The sequence below is a fragment of the Sapajus apella genome, unplaced genomic scaffold, assembly GCF_009761245.1.
Source record: "Sapajus apella isolate SASKATOON/1434 unplaced genomic scaffold, GSC_monkey_1.0 scaffold18, whole genome shotgun sequence".
NCBI lineage: Eukaryota > Metazoa > Chordata > Mammalia > Primates > Cebidae > Sapajus > Sapajus apella.
Genome location: NW_022436958.1, coordinates 15,393,122 through 15,411,873, shown reverse-complemented (window position 1 = coordinate 15,411,873; position 18,752 = coordinate 15,393,122). Strand labels below are relative to the sequence as shown.

General features: G+C 42.3%; 1 protein-coding gene across 50 annotated transcripts in view; it reads left to right on the top strand.

The window, feature by feature from the left end:
• NEB (nebulin) overlaps positions 1 to 18,752 on the top strand; it is a 204,562-nt gene that overhangs the window by 126,888 nt on the left and 58,922 nt on the right. For 47 of the 50 annotated variants that reach the window (XM_032286403.1, XM_032286401.1, XM_032286400.1 and 44 more), the window contains 21 exons: positions 779 to 879; positions 987 to 1,091; positions 1,742 to 1,846; positions 2,948 to 3,055; positions 3,159 to 3,272; positions 4,032 to 4,229; positions 4,630 to 4,734; positions 5,406 to 5,510; positions 5,610 to 5,714; positions 6,021 to 6,128; positions 8,757 to 8,870; positions 9,820 to 10,017; positions 10,352 to 10,456; positions 11,066 to 11,170; positions 11,993 to 12,100; positions 14,069 to 14,173; positions 15,369 to 15,476; positions 16,057 to 16,161; positions 16,255 to 16,359; positions 17,329 to 17,427; positions 17,766 to 17,876. In XM_032286403.1, coding sequence (XP_032142294.1) covers positions 779 to 879; positions 987 to 1,091; positions 1,742 to 1,846; positions 2,948 to 3,055; positions 3,159 to 3,272; positions 4,032 to 4,229; positions 4,630 to 4,734; positions 5,406 to 5,510; positions 5,610 to 5,714; positions 6,021 to 6,128; positions 8,757 to 8,870; positions 9,820 to 10,017; positions 10,352 to 10,456; positions 11,066 to 11,170; positions 11,993 to 12,100; positions 14,069 to 14,173; positions 15,369 to 15,476; positions 16,057 to 16,161; positions 16,255 to 16,359; positions 17,329 to 17,427; positions 17,766 to 17,876 — 2,417 coding nt within the window. Of the gene's footprint in view, positions 1 to 774; positions 880 to 986; positions 1,092 to 1,741; positions 1,847 to 2,947; positions 3,056 to 3,158; positions 3,273 to 4,031; positions 4,230 to 4,629; positions 4,735 to 5,405; positions 5,511 to 5,609; positions 5,715 to 6,020; positions 6,129 to 8,756; positions 8,871 to 9,819; positions 10,018 to 10,351; positions 10,457 to 11,065; positions 11,171 to 11,992; positions 12,101 to 14,068; positions 14,174 to 15,368; positions 15,477 to 16,056; positions 16,162 to 16,254; positions 16,360 to 17,328; positions 17,428 to 17,765; positions 17,877 to 18,752 lie in introns of all 50 variants that reach the window. The other 3 variants (XM_032286410.1, XM_032286405.1, XM_032286398.1) reach the window with 1 other exon arrangement.

The following is an 18,752-nucleotide window of genomic DNA, read 5'->3' as shown; positions in this document are numbered from 1 at the left end:
GTGCTTGATTCAGGCCACCAGCCTTCTGTTTGTGTGGCACAGCAACTGGCAGCATCAACTTAGCTGCCCAGGTGCCCAGTGAAGCTAATGCTACCTGGGTCCTCTCATCATTAACAAAAGGGAAGCCGGAAGTCAAAGACTGCTGCAGCATAGATGTTGAACTTGAACATCCCACCTCACGGGTTGCTGCAGCAAAATAGCCATTGTGGAACTTTAATCAGAATAGCAACTCCTCTTATTTTTGTGTGGGATAGGCTGGGAGAATCTAGGTGCTGGAAACGGTAAGGGCAAGAATAGGTTTGACCAGGACCCCGGAGATGCCTCCCCCTTCCCAATACGTGAACATTTACTTGTGTAGTTTACCTCATTTACCCGCATACTCCTACATGACTAAATGTACCAAATCCATCTAAAAGTACAAGCTCCTTGGTAAGCCTTTTCTTATGACAATAGCAGAAAATAGCCCCTTCCCCTCAACTCCAATAGCATTAGAGCAATTGATCTAACAGTACTTCCTGCTTTATAAATGACTTATCTTGACTCCTAAAACTCCTTCTTCATACTTATTCATCAAAGCACCAAGCACAGTGCCTCTTGCACAGTCATAGCCACAAGAAATACTGCTCAGGTGAAATCACTATTGCATGAATGAGACAACTACTAGAGAGAAATCCTTGAAAAGCTTCTGAAAAAAAAAACAAAATGTCATCTGCCATCTGTAAGCGTGTGTCCCAGTCATTTATTCCTCCATTATGTTTCTTTTCCTGCTCTCAGAATGTCTACAAAGCTGACCTGGAGTGGCTCCGAGGCATTGGCTGGATTCCCCTGGATTCTGTGGACCATGTGAGGGTTACTAAGAACCAGGAAATGGTCAATCAGGTATGCAAAGCCTGTTCTCCTTTCTAATGCCTGCCCTGCTACCTGCCATGTGGGGGTAGATAATCTGTAGTGGTAAACCTGTCTTAATTGTCTCCGTTTCTTTACAGATAAAATATAAGAAAAATGCCCTTGACAACTATCCTAACTTTACAAGTGTGGTGGATCCTCCAGAGATTGTTTTAGCCAAGATTAATTCTGTCAATCAAAGTGATGTAAGTTTCCTTTGTGTATGCTTAAGTGCATAGACTGGGGAGTTCATTGTATTATTGAGTGGATAAGTTTAACTTTAGATAATTGCTTGTAAAAAAAAAAAAAAAGGAGGTGGTAAATTATCATCTTTGGGGTTGTCTTAAAAGTCACTAGTAGGCTGGGCACAGTGGCTCATGCCTGTAATCCCAGCATTCTGAGAGGCCAAGGTAGGTGGATTACCTGAGGTCGGGTGTTCGAGACCAGCCTGACCAATGTGGAGAAACCCTGTCTCTACTAAAAATAGAAAAAATAAGCTGGGCGTGGTGGCACATGCCTGTAATCCCAGATACTCAGGAGGCTGAGGCAGGGGAATCATTTAAACCTGAGAAGCGGAGGTTGCAGAGAGCTGAGATCACGCCATTACACTCCAGCCTGGGCAACAAGAGCAAAACCCCATCTCAAAAAAAAATCGAGTAGGTGGCAAATTGTATCCATTTTTGGCTGTCTATACTCCTATCCAAATTATTCTGTTGTTTTAGTTAAAATGGACTAAAATTCAACCAGTTGGTCAATTTTAATCTCTAAACGTGGACTGATTATATTTCTAGGTAATCTTGAAAATTTAATATACATTTCTAGTAATAAAATGTTTGCTTTTGTTTTCTCTCCTTAGGTAAAATACAAAGAAACATTTAATAAAGCGAAGGGCAAGTATACGTTTTCACCAGACACACCACATATCTCCCACTCCAAAGACATGGGAAAACTCTACAGTACTGTAAGTTCTCTTTTATGTAGTAACCACTCAACTTCTAATTTTAAGCTCTTGTTGCATTCATATTCTTGGCTGATTTTATGAACTGCTGAACTTATAAGGCAACCCGTTATTTATATTCCCATTGCTCTTAGTCTTGTTTATTAGAAGTAGCATGTTATTCGAGGCAAATGGCGTTTATTTGGCTGGAGCTCCTGTGATGTGCCAGGCACTTCGGGAGGCACTGAGAGCCTAAAGCTCAATGAGGCAAGCCCTTCAGGAGCCCACGCAAGTGAGCGCAGGCAAGGAACAGACTTAAACTGATAGAATAATAATCTAACAAGTGCTCTGTGTACACGTATGATTGAGCACCTATCAACAGAGAAAAGGGAGAAAAGGCTGGTCCCTCTTTAGCAATCATGCACCAGCATCTCCAGCCAACAAGAGGAAAACTTGCCCTCCAAAATTTCATTCAACTAATTTAAAGGAGGACGATGGTGTGCACGTGTGCACCCAATGGGAAAGAATCTTTGCCAGTTATCTCCCTGTGTGCAAATTTCTTGTCACTTTTACTAGGATCGCAAATATAATCAACTCTTATAAAATGCCTAGAGTTGGCTAGGCATAGTGAGTCACGCCTGTAATCCCAGCACTCTGGGAGGCCGAGGTGGATGGATTACCTGAGGTCAGGAGTTAGAGTCCAGTCTGGCTAACATGGTGAAATCCCATCTTTATGAAAAATACAAAAATTATCTGGGCATGATGGCATGCACCTGTATTCCCAGCTACTCCAGAGGCTGAGACAGGAGAATCTCTTGAACCCAGGAAGCAGAGGTTGCAGTGAGCTGAGTTCATGCCACTGCACTCCAGTCTGGGTGAGAGAGCAAGATTCCATCTCAAAAAAAAAAAAAAAAACATAAAAATTAAAATACCTAGAGTCTGTAAATTTAATTTGCAATAAACCAAATAATTTCCCTGTTCTAGTTAGCCACACTAATGGCTATAGATAAAGATTTCAGCCTTGCCTTGAACATACATGTTTCACCTTAATTTGACCCATTGTTTTAGTGGCATCTGAAATAAATGGGATGCAAACTTTTGTTGCCACATATTTCTTTGTTCTAGATCCTGTATAAAGGGGCGTGGGAGGGCACCAAGGCCTATGGCTATACCCTGGACGAGCGCTACATTCCCATCGTTGGAGCCAAGCATGCCGATCTGGTGAACAGTGAGGTCAGTATGACCTTTTCCTCTCCTAAGTTTGGGAGTCTTTATTGGGGATCAAGGGACTGGTTAGAAAACTCCGGCGATTCTCACTGTTGAACCCACTTTACAGCTTAAATACAAAGAGACATATGAGAAGCAGAAAGGTCACTACCTGGCTGGAAAAGTGATCGGTGAATTCCCTGGTGTGGTTCACTGTCTGGATTTCCAAAAGATGAGGAGTGTGGTAAGCAAATGTCCACTTTAACATGGGATTTGTGCCCCGTAAGGGGGCTGTCGTGTCTGCCTGTTTATAACTTGCCCTTGGTTCAGGTTAGTTGGGAAATGGAGTGGTGTGGAGTCCTTCCTGAGCTTCTCCTCTCCCCTGCCAGTCAGCCTGTGGACTCTTGGTGGCTGTGTGTTTTCTCCCTGCCACTTTCTCCCCACTATTAAATACTGTGACTGCTTTGTGTTGGGAAAAGGGAACATCAACAAGGTGACTATTTACCCTGTGTTATAAAAGGATGGGATATTTCAGGCCAGGCGCAGTGGCTCACACCTGTAATTCCAGCACTTTGGGAGGCCGAGGCAGGCAGATCACCAGAGGTCAGGAGTTTGAGACTGGCCTGGCCAACACAGTGAAACCCCGTCTCTACCAAAAATACAAAAATCAGCTGGGCGTGGTGGCACACACCTGTAATTCCAGCTACTCGGGATGCTGAGTCATGAGAGTTGTTTGAATCTGGGAGGCAGAGATTTCAGTAAGTGGAGATCACACCACTACACTCCAGCCTGGGAAACAGAGCAGGACTCCGTCTCAAAAAAAATGTGGGGTGGGGGGAGGATGGGAAATTTCAAAAGAACAAGAATACATTAAAGTATGATTTTTTAACCTTAGTTTATTCTAGAGATACTGATCTATATGGGAAATAAGGATCTAAAAGAGATTGATCTGAATAATTTACATTTAAGTCCCTTTCTTATTTTTGTCTTTAAAATATATTAGTTGAACTACAGAAAACATTATGAGGATACCAAAGCAAATGTTCATATCCCCAACGATATGATGAATCATGTGCTGGCTAAAAAGTGCCAATACATCCTCAGTGACCTGGAGTATCGACACTATTTCCACCAGTGGACATCTCTTCCAGAAGAACCTAATGTTATACGCGTCCGAAACGCCCAGGAGATCTTGAGTGATGTATGATGTCCCTTCTGCAGCTTGACTTAGCTATAGCTTCCATGACTCTGTCTTGGCCACGCCCCCAACCCCAGCTGCCATGTTCCCCTTGTCCCTGTATTCATAAATCGTGTTGCTTCTCCACACAAAGTGGCATGAGTAAGCACCTTTTGATGTAAGAATCCATCCTAAGCCATAGGACATATATGTGAAATATTTGATTGTTTTAACACTAGACTCAGACTTCGATATTGAGCTCCAGCTTCTTTAGGCTTGGGAATTAAAGACCTTCCAGCTGGTGAAAGGCGTACCCTATGTCCTCTAAGCAATAAGCACAGCCAACGACTGATAGGAAATTATCAAATGCTCAGTTGTAAATTCAGAATACCTTCCACATTTCACTGTTCTCTCTTTCTTGCAGAATGTATATAAAGATGACCTGAATTGGTTGAAAGGCATTGGTTGCTACGTTTGGGATACACCCCAAATCCTCCATGCCAAGAAAGCATATGACCTTCAGAGTCAGGTGAGCCACCTTTCTAGAAGGACTGGCCCTCCAAGGGTCATCAGAATCCATGGTGGTGTCAGTGGACTGATGACCAGGCTAAGAAAGCTGCTGTGACAGTGTAGGCTCTGACTGACCGAAGCCCCTCCTCTCCCGGTCAGACCTCTTCTAGTGGCCTGCTTTGGGGCTGGATCTTCCCATATGAGTCTCTCCTGCAGTTTAAGGCAGTGAACATTGATAACCGGAAGTTTATGTGGGAGGTGTTTCATAGTGAGCTACTCTCAAGCATCTGTACTTTAGTTGATCAGGTTAACTTACAGAGAGTAGAATGCAAAAGCGTCCTTTGACTACAGGAAAAAATCACTATCTGGAAAATTTTTCAGCGCATGGTTCAGCTCTGATGGGGCAGATATAATAGAATGTTAAAAGTGAGGGGCTGCTGTCAGGGGTGGAAGATAGGCATGGAAAAGGCAACAAAATGGCCACAGTCTTGACCCCAGTCTTGGTCAAGTGAAACTGTTCATTCTGGCAGCTACACAAAGTCTGCAGGACTCTAGAATGACAACTTGTTTGTTAGGATTAAAGCTGAAATCCAGAAAAAAAGAAAGGCACAGCTAAGTTGGCACAAGCAGCTAAAGCTGAGGACAGACCTGTATGTTACCATTTGTGGTGACTTTTGTTTTTCTTCACAGTTACAATATACAGCGGCAGGTAAAGAAAATCTACAAAACTATAATCTGGTCACAGACACGCCCCTCTATGTGACTGCTGTTCAGAGTGGCATTAATGCCAGTGAGGTGCGTCTTCCTATACTTCCCTTCCTGGGACAAACTGTTTCTTGTCTTTACATATTTTCAAACAACAGAGGTGAATAACCTGTTATTCCTTGTCTATAGGTGAAATATAAAGAAAATTATCATCAGATTAAGGACAAATACACAACAGTTCTGGAGACAGTGGATTCTGACAGAACCAGAAACCTGAAGAATCTGTACAGCAGTGTGAGTTGAGTTTTTTTTTTCCCTCTTATATATGAGCTACCTTTCCCCCTTCCGAGACAGTAAGAGAATAAATGGGATGGAGACTCTATCCCCAAAGGCTTTTCTATGGTTTTTTCCTGGACCTTTGATCCTACTTTACCTCATGAAATTCTAGTATGCACAATCAAATAAGCCCCAAATTAAAGAGGAGTCCTGGGAGTCAGTAGGGAGTGTGTGAGGAGGACAGAAACAGAAGGAAAACCTGCTACTCAGAAGCTAACCAGAATGCATTCCCCATATTCACAAGAAGGTCTTTAATTCCTGCAGAACCTGTATAAGGAGGCCTGGGATAGAGTGAAAGCCACCAGCTACATCCTACCTACCAGCACCTTGTCCCTGACACATGCCAAGAACCAGAAGCATCTGGCCAGCCGTGTAAGTCAAGCAAAAACATGACAGCTGTCCCACCCTCCCTTCCCCTTCCCCTTCCCTTCCCTTCCCTCCTCTCCCCTCCCCTCCCCTGCTCTCCACTCCAAGAATCTTTCAGCCTGATTCATATGTTGTCCAGAAGTACCCCCAGCGCTCCCATGGGCATGTCCAGGAAATAATTCCAAATGCTCAGTCATTAGAGTCTATGTGCTCACTGCCTCTCTCTCTGCTGCCTGGAGAGAATCACAAGCACTTGCAAGAAGGACAGGATGTGACCATTCAGGCTGCCTGTGTGCACAGGACTTGCACGGATAGTCTCTGCTAGAGCCAGAAGTAAGGATGGGCTGAAGACATAACACACCCTACAAAAATAGACTTTTTCAGTAGAATTGCCTGGACGTAGGGCAAAAATAAACCAGTGAATATAACTGGTTATTACTCCATGCCCAGTTAATACAAATTATTTTATAGCAATGAAATAGAAAACATTAAAAAATGTTAATCCTACTTTTTTAAGGTAGAACTTTTCTTAGATATAAACATAACTGTATAACAAACCAACCCTAAATCTCATGAGCTGTTTAAATATAGTAGAAGGTCGTATGTCCTCTCTTTATGCTTCTATGTCTTATGCCCTCTATCCATTAATGCACTAAAGTAAAACCTTTTATTGTAAAATTCCCTGTAACCTTTATTGTAATTTGTAGCCCAGTTATCTTTCAAAAAATTAGAGACTTGACCTCCTAATTGTGAACATTTTATATAACACTTTAAATTAGCATTTCTCAAACATGTTTTGACCGTGACTCACAGTGAGAATTTTTTTTATTTCAAGTACACACACACATCCCTGAAGTTTATGTGAGTTTCTTCTGGTATAATTGTCTCACAGAAGAGTAGTGACTGCTGTACTAGAGACAATGTACTCTGATCATTTCTATTCTGTTCTACTCATTTAAATGCTAGTGACTCAGTAAATTGATTTCACTACTCTACTGGGCTTAGAGATGCACAGCTTAGAAAAAAAATTCATTAGACAATCTATGGAGTTATTTAATTTTTACCTGGAGGAAAAAGTAAGTTACATGATTTTACCCAGACCCAACTCTATTTGGAAGATTGCAAAAAGGAGCAAACTTTTCATTTGGGAAGAAAAGTGTTATAGATAAGATTTACAAAGCTCAACAGAGGCTTTTTCCTTGAATCATGAACAAAATTATAGAGGCAAGCTTCTTAGCAAATTGGTTTTGGAGCAAGGTAAAACAATTAATCCTGTAAACGAAGTATTCTGACCTTATTTTAGGGAAAAAAAAAAAAAAGTTTTGTTGTTTTTTTAAAAGGGTGCCTTTAAGTGCCATCATCTTTGAAGCTGATAAATAGATTAGATGTAAGAAGCTGATTTTCTGTTCTGGAAAAATCTGGTGGAAATTTTGGTTGGTCTCCAGTCAATGAAGGGCATTGCTGAAATTCTGATGCAAATACGTACTTTGAACTCTCATTTGTTACGGAGGTGCAGGTCTGAGTTGCGGGAGAACTGTTGTTTTATTATCGTGTGTTATGAGACTGGATCTCAGTCTCTGTCTTAATCTGGTTTATGTAATCATGGCACACTAATTAATAGGCAACGTGGCTTAAGAACTAATTGTTATCCCAGAGAAGTTGATTGCACTGTATTTTTGAAGGCCTTGTAGAAACTGAAATCCAACGATTGTGTCTTCTTAGCAGCAGACTTTTCAGTTATTAAAAACTAAGAAATTCCTGAGCACAGTTTTAATCTTGTATTCATTGTAGTGAGAAAAACAAAGCCATTACCACAAGACAATATTTTTAAGTTACATACTCATTAAAATGAATTGCTTGTAGTAACAGTAAAAGTGCTAGTATTGGCATAGGAGGTTTTTTTTTTTTCCATTTATTTATTTTATTGCATTTTAGGTTTTGGGGTACATGTGAAGAACATGCAAGATTGTTGCATAGGTACACACGTGGCAGTCTGATTTGCTGCCTTCTTCCCCATCACCTACATCTGGCATCTCTCCCCTTGCTATCTCTCCTCAACTCCCCACCCCCCACCGTCACTCCCCTGTTTCCCCCCAACTGACCCCAGTGTGTAGTGCTCCCCTCCCTGTGTCCATGTGTTCTCATTGTTCAACACCCACCTATGAGTGAGAACATGCCCATCAATGATAGACTGGACAGGGAAAATGTGGCACATATACACCATGAAATATTATGCAGCCATCAAAAACGATGAGTCTGTGTCCTTTGTAGGGACATGGATGAACCTGGAAACCATCATTCTCAGCAAACTCACAGAAGAGCAGAAAATCAAACACCGCATGTTCTCACTCATAGGCATAGGAGTTTTGAAAACAGCAACTAAAATTTCAGAGTGCTCTACAGTTTAAAAGTACTTTTGATACAGGCTGATTTCAGACACACAATAACCCCATGGCAGGCACTGGTGCTGTATCTCTCTGTACAGGTGGGGAAATGAGTTCAGAGGAGTAGCATCCCCAGCGCTGGATGGATCTCAGAGTCATTTTTCCCATTAAATCTTACGCTCTTTTAACAATATAAATCTATACTCTCTAAAACTATGTTTCTTTCTTTCTTTCTACTTTTTCTCTATAGATCAAATATCGGGAAGAATATGAAAAGTTCAAAGCTCTTTATACGTTACCAAGAAGCGTTGAAGATGATCCGAACACAGCACGGTGCCTCCGAGTTGGCAAGCTTAACATCGATGTAAGTACCATCATGCATCCCTTAAAGACTAGGATACCTTCTGAGAACTGCGCCGTTCATGATGGGATTCCATTGTGCTAACATCATAGCGTGCACTTACACAACTAGATGGTGCAGCCTATTGCTCCTAGACTACAAACCTGTACATGTTACGGTACTGAACACTGTAGGCAACTGTAACACAGTGGGAAGTATTTGTGTATCTAAACATGGAAAAGATACAGTAAAAATAGAGTATTATAATATTTTCACTGAAACATTGTTATGTAACACATGACTGTAACTCCAAAGACTTTACTTCAAATTGAAGCCAAGTAAAATAACCATGTATTATTAATAGGAACATTTCTTTTCTTTCTTCCTTCCTTTCTTTCTTGCTTTCTTGCTCTCTTTCTTTCTTTCTTTTTTTTTTTTTTAAGATAGGGTCTCACTCTGTTGCCCAGGCTGGAGGGCAGTAGGGCAATCATGGCTCACTGCAGCCTTTACCTTCAAGGCTCAGGGAATCACCACACTTCAGCCTCCTGAGTAACTGGGTCTACAGGCATGCACCACCATACCCAGCTAAGGTTTTAAGTTTTGATAGAGATGGGATCTTGCTATGTTGCCCACCTGGTCTCAAACTCCTGGGCTCAAGTGGTCCTCCTGCCTCAGTCTCCCACAATGCTGGCATTACAGGTGTGAGCTGTCACGCCCAGACTGAACGTTTTCTGTTTACCAAGGCATGTGACACTGATTGTGCACATGTAAAGATACTACACATTATTTCAACTATAATGTTTTTTTTTTTTTAATTTTCCCTGGTATTAATCTGTAGGAAATGTCAGAAAATAGCAGCCCCTGCCCGGCCCCCAGCTGTTTGCTGTGAGTTGGTTAGCCTGACCTCTCATGTATGGCCATGCTGCCTTGGCACAATTTCCTGTATAACTGGCATGTGATTTTAACTTCACAGCGCCTGTACAGATCAGTTTATGAAAAGAACAAGATGAAAATCCACATCGTCCCCGACATGGTAGAGATGGTTACCGCCAAGGATTCTCAGAAGAAAGTCAGTGAGATTGATTACCGCCTGCATCTCCACGAATGGATTTGCCACCCCGACTTACAAGTCAATGATCATGTCAGGAAAGTCACAGATCAGATCAGCGACGTAAGCCTGTCACTTAAGAAGCACCCTCCACTGCCCTGCCCCACGCCCCCACACAAAAGAGCAACAGACTCACCCATTTCTTTACCGTAGCCTTTTTCCACTATTTCTTTCCTATATGTCCATGGTCTGACTTGATTCAGGAGCCATCTCTGGGAGCACAGCTCTGTGTATGGATGTTTCTGTGGCTCCCCTGAGCCTCTTTGCATAATGTCTTTGCTCGTCATTTTACAAAGGCTTCTGGGTCCAGAATGTGCCTATGTTTTTGTTAAAAACATAGGTCAATTTTTATTACGGTCAATTTTTTTCTCTGATCCTTTCTATCAAAACCCTCTAGATTGTGTACAAGGATGACCTCAACTGGCTGAAAGGCATTGGTTGCTATGTCTGGGACACTCCTGAAATCCTCCATGCCAAGCATGCTTATGATCTACGTGATGATGTAAGTTTGCCTCATTTTGTTCTGTAGTATATTTCCATTTCTGCATAGTCTAGAGTCAAGAGGAAATTATTTAAAACAGGGACATTGTCACAGATTAGCTGTGGGGGTGGCTGAGCTGAAGGAGGATGCTAGGAGCAGAGCAACTATCACTTGGGGAAGCATATGGCACTCTACTGAACGATGCAGTCCAGGTATGCCATCGTCCTCTGGTGGAGAAGGGACTGCTGGCTCTTCTTTTTACTTTTTAGGCTATTTTGGATATATTAACAAGCACTTAATTATCATTTTAGGAAAGTGCCTTTTGTTAGTGTTTGCAATGCTATAGACCAGATCTATTTGTAAAGAGAGGATTTTCAGGCAAATTAAATACTGTAATGAGGATTTCAGTAAGAAAACTTAAACTTTCCTAGAAGAGTAGTTGTCAAGTGTCCTAGAAGATGCAAGAAGCCCCATATCGCTGTTATAAAATTCAAATGCATCTTGGTCTGTCAAACAAGTGCGGATGAATGTAAAGCTCATGAGTTAAAAGCAACCAAACCCTCTACGAAAACCAGCAGTTTCAAACATAAGGAATGGTCCAACATGGGCTTGTTTTCTGCTTCTCGGCAGATCAAGTATAAAGCTCACATGTTGAAAACAAGGAATGACTACAAGCTTGTCACAGATACACCAGTCTACGTGCAGGCTGTCAAAAGTGGGAAACAGCTAAGTGACGTAAGTGCTCCCTGGGGAAGTTAAGTGGACAGTAACAAAGACAGGGCCACCACTCAAGCAGAGGGGTAAAAACCACAGGCTGGGCAGTGCCAAGTCTTTTCTAACTGAGAAACCAGAGTTGGTACCTTTGAAAGTACTGATAATGCTGCTGCTGTTTCCTAAAGCCTGACGTGTTAAGCAGTTTGCTGGGGTAGAGTTGTAAGTGATCTGAGTCTATGAAGTAACTTTGGGCCTTAGCGCTTCCAACATTGTTTCTTGTGCCCTGGGTCATTGCAAGTTTATCTCTGTCTAAGCCATTTAATAAATTAGAGCCAACTATGGTAGAATAAGAAGCAAGCAGGCTCTGAGGTTAGAGATGTGGAGCGCAGTCTCGCCTCTACCACACACTATCTATGAGGCTTGTGAAAAGCACTGAATCCATCTGAGCCTCCCATCCTGATGCATAAGATGGGGACGTAAGGAAGCACCCACTGTGATGCCTGACGTGGAGCAGGCAGGGCAGGCACAAAGCTGCTCTTTCTTTATTAACTCTACAGGATGATAAGTCAATATCAGATCCCACCAGTGAAAGCAAACATTGAGACCTAGTATTTTGGAACTTCTAGTGGTAAAATGCCCACCCTTCCTCTTCTTGTGCCTGGGCCATCTCTTGTATTCCTCAGTGTGAGTGTCCACACCCTGGCTCTGATCCTATTGGACAAGCCACAGTAAGGTGCCAGATGAGTTCTCCAGGCAAAGGAAAGCAGGCTACCATTATTTTTTTTAAAGAGAGATCTGGGTTTCCCTTTTCTTTGCTTCTAATAATGCTTCTCCCTGCACCAGGCTGTCTACCACTATGACTATGTGCACAGTGTCAGAGGCAAAGTGGCTCCAACTACCAAAACTGTGGATCTGGACCGGGCCCTCCACGCGTACAAGCTGCAGAGTGCGGTGAGCAGTGAGAACTTGAGTGCCCGGCAGAAATCCATTCCATCAGCCTCTGTGGAAGCAAGCTCAGCCTGCTTCCTCTTGACATGTCCGTGTAAAATATAAATGCTGTTCCATTCACATGAGGTGAAAAAAAACAAAACACGAAACAGAGCATACTCTGTCTTCCCTCCTGGCTGCCAGGATCCTCCTGTGGAGCAATCAACCCAACATAAATGGGCATTTTTCAGCAATATTTACAATTTACAAAGAAGAAAGCCAGTATACCTTCTCAGCTTTCAAAACGCTGAAAATCGGGATGACAGAGATAAGGCCTTTAACCTCAATAAGAGATAAACTAGAAATTGTTGTTGGTATTCAGAAGAGAAAGAACCTAGATCCCACCTACCTATTCTGTGTTACCCTATGGTGCTGATTTGGTCTCAAATTTTCATGCTATTTCCCGTCTTGAGCATTAAAAATAATTTTGGGCCAGGTGCAGTGGCTCAAGCCTGTAATCCCAGAAGTTTGGGAGACCAAGGCAGGCGGACCACCTGAGGTCAAGAGTTTGTGACCAGCCTGGCCAACATGGTGAAACCTCATCTCTACTAAAAATACAAAAAATTAGCTGAGCGTGGTGGCTCCTGCCTATAATCTCAGCTACTTGAGGAAGGAGAACTACTTGAACCCAGGAGGTGGAGATTGCAGTAAGCCGAGATTGCGCCATTGCACTCCAGCCTGGGTAACGAGCAAAACTCTGTTCCAACTAATAATAATAACAACAATTATTATTATCATTATCATTATTATTATTTTGGCCAGGCACAGTGGCTCATGCCTGTAATCCCAGCACTTTCAGAGGTTGAGGCAGGCAGATGGCTTGAGCCTGGAATTCAAGGCCAGCCTGAGCAACATGGTGAAACCCCATCTCAACAAAAATAAATAAATTAGCCAGGCATGGTGGCATGCTTCTGTGGTCCCAGCTACTTGGGAAGCTGAGGCAAAAGGATTACCTGAGCCCAAGGAGGTCAAGGATGCAGTGAGCTGTGATCGTGCCACTGTACTACAGCCTGGTGACAGGGTGAGACCCTGTCTCAAAAACAAAATAAAAATAATTTGGTTTTTCATATTTTAAATGTAATTCTCAATCTTAAACTCCAAGAGACAGAGTATTTAAGGTCACAGACAGACACTCCGCCTTGTCCTCCCTTTCGCCATGAACGTGTGCATCCTGACCTCTTCACAGCCTGATGTCAAGACATTGTGTTTGGAGGGGGCAGGAGAGGGTAACACAAACATACACCTGGCTATATCTTGGTGATAGCTTGAATATCATCACCTGAGATGGAGCAATGACAAAGGTGACACTTGGTTACCTGTCTTCTCTTCATTTCCTAAATTCTTGCTAGATGCCATACAGTCAACTGGGCATATATATGTTCAGAAGCATACAGGAATTACTTTTTTTTTTTTTTTTGAGACAGGGTCTCCTCTGGAGACTCCCAAGCTGGAGTGCAATGGTGCAGTCACAGCTCACTGCAACCTCAAACTCCTGGGCTTAAGCGATCCTCCCACCTTAGCTTCGCAAGTAACTGGGACTACAGGCACATACCACCATGCCTAATTTTTAAATTTTTTGTAGAGATGAGATCTTGCTATGTTGTCCAGGCTGGTCTCAAATACCGACCTCAAGCAATCCTCCTGCCTTGGCCTCCCAAAGTGTTAGGATTGCAGATGTCAGCTACCACACCTGGCCAGGAACTACTTTCAATAAACCATTGTTCTATTTTTCCAAAACAATAGGTGAAAAGTAAAGTGACTTATTTCATGACTCTTAGAATGTATTTAATTTTTTCTTGAAGTCAATTCAGTGAGCATAAGCATGTTAAGTATCTAGTCCAAAACCTAACATGAGCTATATGCGATTTGTTGAGCTCCGATCAGTTACCTCATGCCAGATGTCATTTAACCTGCCGTTCCTCATTCCTGCAGAATCTATACAAAACCAGCCTGCGCACCCTGCCCACTGGATATAGACTACCAGGTGATACTCCTCACTTCAAACACATCAAGGATACCCGTTACATGAGCAGTTATGTGAGTAGTCTCCTCCTCATTGAGATGGGTCTGAAGGTGGAGTAGGAGGAGACATATTAATAGCCTGTTCTAATTCTCCAGTCATACCCTAAAGGTTCAACCTGATATAATAATGGGAGCTGGGGAGGAGGGACAGCACATTTTTAGGGGTGCCGTGGAATTGACCACTTCTGCAATTCAGCAGTACCTGGGTAGCCCTGTGGGTTAGAATAGGATGTTCGTGGGCTACTTGGCTGAGGGCAGACAGCGGTCATGATGCTTCTACTTCTGCTGGCCTTGCTTAGCACAGAAGCACCCTGAATTATCCCAAACCATTTACTGGAAATGCAGCTTCACACACGTACTACTGAGGCGTGGTGATAGTATTGTCTTCCCTCTGCTATGTTTAACTGCAGAAGCTGTAACATCCCCATGTGTTCCTTCGAAAAGAAGACTTCTTGCCGAGCTGTTGGCACTGATACTTATCTCACTAATCCTCTGTGCCCAGTTCATAGAAGACTAGAGGGGTAGATAGGCTCTTACTACCTTCAGCTTGCTCCGATAACGACACTCATGCTGCCCTTCTCCACTTTTTACAAGTACCCAATTGGGACTTGATGTATTTACCACATGGAGAAGGCTTAGGGAAGTTGTGGCCATCCCAGGAAGTCTGGCCTGCATACCACAACCAGCCACTGGTAGAATAATCAGCTCTCCCTCCACACTACCCTTCATAGTCCTGAAAATCAAACCTGCTGGCCATAAAGGACCCAATAGCTTATGGTTCAATAATGTACTTCCAAAGTAGACAGTCACAGCTTTACTAATCTAACACCTAAAGGATGTGTTAAAATCAATCTACGAGGCCACTCATCAGTCCTAAATACATTCTCTTGTTTCTTTGTATTTTCTAATTTTCTAGCCACATTAGGGCTAAAAATATAGATTTTTCTCTGTCATTTTGCATACCTCTCTACAAACAGATTTCACCTAGGAAATGTTGAATTTTATTCCTTTCTGGGACTGGTTTTGTTTTTCAGCACATAATTTTCAAGGTCTGGATTAATAATGAAATTTTGTCCATGCTTTTCTTCATACTTAATTCTTTAAAAGAACAATGTTTCAAATAAAGGTGACGTCTCTTTTCTATTTGGAGAAATGTAATGTCGCTCCTTGTTTACCCATCATTAATCTCGTTCTGACTTTGCTTTTGCAGTTCAAGTACAAAGAAGCCTATGAACACACCAAGGCATATGGGTATACACTCGGTCCCAAAGATGTTCCATTTGTCCACGTCCGGAGAGTCAACAATGTTACCAGCGAGGTACCTGAATGCTGATTCTCTGAGAGACATACTGAGTTTCAATGGCCATGGCTTTGTTTGAAATGCATTAAGAATTAATTGTAAACTTACATACCATCAAAAAGGAAGAAAGTCCTTATTGTCACATTTTGATGCTGGCCTTTTTTGGCAGTATTTTCTTGTTGTTGTTGTTGTTGTTTTTGTATTTGGTAATGCCTTGCAGAGACTCAGTTTCATAGATTATGATGCAAAACTTTTCTAAAGAAATAATTTCTTCTTTTGACATTTATGTTCAAAAATCTTTGATAAGGTTGCATTTTAGTCTGACTCATGACCTTGGTTTTCTACACCAACTACTGGTTTGCATATCTGATCCTGCTATGCAACATCTGATAGAAAGTGGAAGGCTTTGTGCTCAGAATTCTTTATCTAAATGAAATAACTCTCGTTTTCTCCTTTTTTCCTAATCTCAAATCATTTTCTATATCCTTGATATTTCTTCCCCTGGCTCTTTATGTAAAATATTTTGTTGTTGATTAGTCAGTAGATACCCTCAGCAATCCCCTACTAAATACCTGTAATTATGTTTCCTCCAATGCAGAGACTGTATCGAGAATTGTACCACAAACTGAAAGACAAGATCCATACAACTCCTGATACCCCTGAGATCCGCCAAGTCAAGAAGACACAAGAGGCTGTCAGTGAGGTGGGTATTTTAGAAAGACAGGGAGTGGAGACCTGGGATAATGTCAGTTGTTCAGTCTCTAATGCATGTGTTTTTGGGTATTTTTTTCTTTAGTTGATCTACAAATCAGACTTCTTCAGGATGCAGGGCCACATGATCTCTCTGCCATACACACCCCAAGTGATCCACTGCCGCTATGTGGGAGACATCACCAGTGATGTAAGCATCTCGTAGGGGTCTTTCTGGAGTAGTCTTACCAAGAGGCAGGCTTGCTTTCAGCAAGTAAAGCAACCAGTGGTCTTTGAATAGCCTTTTCTGATAAGCATTTCTAAACCAAGAATACAAGTTGGAGGTAAGGCAGTGTGGAAGGAGGATGCTGCAATTCTCCACCTATGGAAACAGAGGACCAATTGGCAAAGACAGAATTGCCACCATTCTTGATCACCTAGTGACCACCATTCTACATTCAACATGGAATCATTCCAACTCCTCACTCACTATGTTGCCTCCATCCCAGGTCATGATCAGTATTTTCCTCTGACTCATCCCTACTCCAACCCCCATTAGCAACTTCTTGCTGCCATTTTTTCATTCTCCTTGTATGTTCTCTCCTTCTAAAAAACCAATCCATTCAATCTGTTCTTTTCTCCAATCAATATTATAGTAATAAAATAGCAGTGTTCTTTCCTCGGCTTGGGGTTAGAGACTTAAATGAAAAAGCATGTGATTTATTTGGATGTAAGTAAACTAAGAGTACAAGGCAGATGAACTGGCGGCCAGGCACGGTGGCTCACACCTGTAATCCCAGCACTTTGGGAAGCTGAGGTGGGTGGATCATCTGATGTCAGGAGTTTGAGACCAGCCTGGCCAACATGGTGAAACCACATCTCTAGTAAAAATACAAAAATTAGCTGGGCATGGTGGTACACGCCTATAATTCCAGCTACTTGGGAGGCTAAGGCAAGAGAATTGCTGGAACCTGGGAGGTGGAGGTTGCAGTGAGCTGAGATTATGGCACTGCACTCCAGCCTGGGTGACAAAAGCAAAACTCTGTCTCAAAAAAAAAAAAAAAAAGTAGATGAACCAAAATGAAAGATACAGTAATAAAGAAGTGTTGCTACTCCATCTTTTGTGTTTCCTGATTTACATTTGCTTATGACCAGCTATATTTCTGTGTTTGCCTGTCAGATTAAATACAAAGAGGACTTGCAGGTCCTGAAGGGACTTGGCTGCTTCCTGTATGACACTCCTGACATGGTCCGCTCCCGGCACCTGCGGAAGCTCTGGGTGAGTGCACATCATCACAGTGCATAATTAACCCTGCACAGCTGGATGCACCCATCATCCAGCCTCCAGGGCTAGGAAGAAGGGATCTTAGCCTGCAGCTACTTTTAAGGGGAAATTTACCATTAACCCACGTGAGCAGGTTATCACCTGCTTATTATGATCTGTGCCTCCTGTGAAAAGTACTGAGCTTAGTTAAATGACAATTGTTGTTTCTGCCTGAGAAGTCACCCAGAACACATGAAGGCCCTGCTCAGCTTACACATGCCAGACATTTGAAAGACAGTATGACATGAATTCCTTAAGTGATTAATCAACTTGTATTTCTGTTTTTTTTTAAGTCTAATTACCTGTACACTGATAAGGCAAGGAAGATGCGAGACAAATACAAAGTGGTGCTTGACACTCCAGAATACAGAAAAGTGCAAGAACTGAAGACACATCTGAGTGAGGTAAGGACACTTTACTTGTCACTAAAGTCAACCAAATTGACCAGTACAAACTGAATTATTCCACAAGTGATCGCTGTTCAGGCAGCTGCAGCAGGTAACATATTACCCCTCTTAACTGTGGAATGGCTACTATGTCTAAGCAAGTCAACTGACTGCACTTTACCTCACTTTACTTATTTTGCCCCTTTTGTTAAGTTATGCATATTAATACTTGCGCTTCCTATATCTAGGGCTGATGAGGTGTTTTACTTGATTTTATAGATTAGAAAGACCTTCTTATTTTTATTGTCTCCAAACTGATCTTGTTTCAAAATTTTCTTTCGCTTTGATTCCCACCATCAGGAACCCTGAGCACGGCAGTGCCATTGGAGAAGTCTTCAGTGGCTCCTTGCTCTGCTGCACACTCAATAAACTGCAGGCTACTTAGTCTCATTTTCATCTGGCACTGAGGCTCCTGATATATTGCAGTTATTTGTGAATAGATCTGATCCTCTCCTTAGACTCCTGGTTCCTTGATAACTAGACCCCATGTTATTTACATGTGTCCCATAGTACCTTGGCCATAATAGATGTGCATGTTTGCTAAAGGGCATTTCACAAGCGTAAATGATTGCTCTTCATATGGGTCAGCTGGCTATTCCCATTCTACTGTCACTCTGGTATTGTAGCTCTGTTCATCAGTTTGTACATTCACCATTCTGTATTGTGGCTTCACCCAGCTGAGCACTGGCTTCCAGGCCATTTCACCCTTCTCAGTAGCTCTGATGGCTGCTGATGAGGAATCTTATGCTCTTAGCGATGCCCTGAAATACCACATCGCCCTTAGTGGAGGGGATATGCAGCTTCCTATACTCAGTGAGCCAGAGACAAAGGATG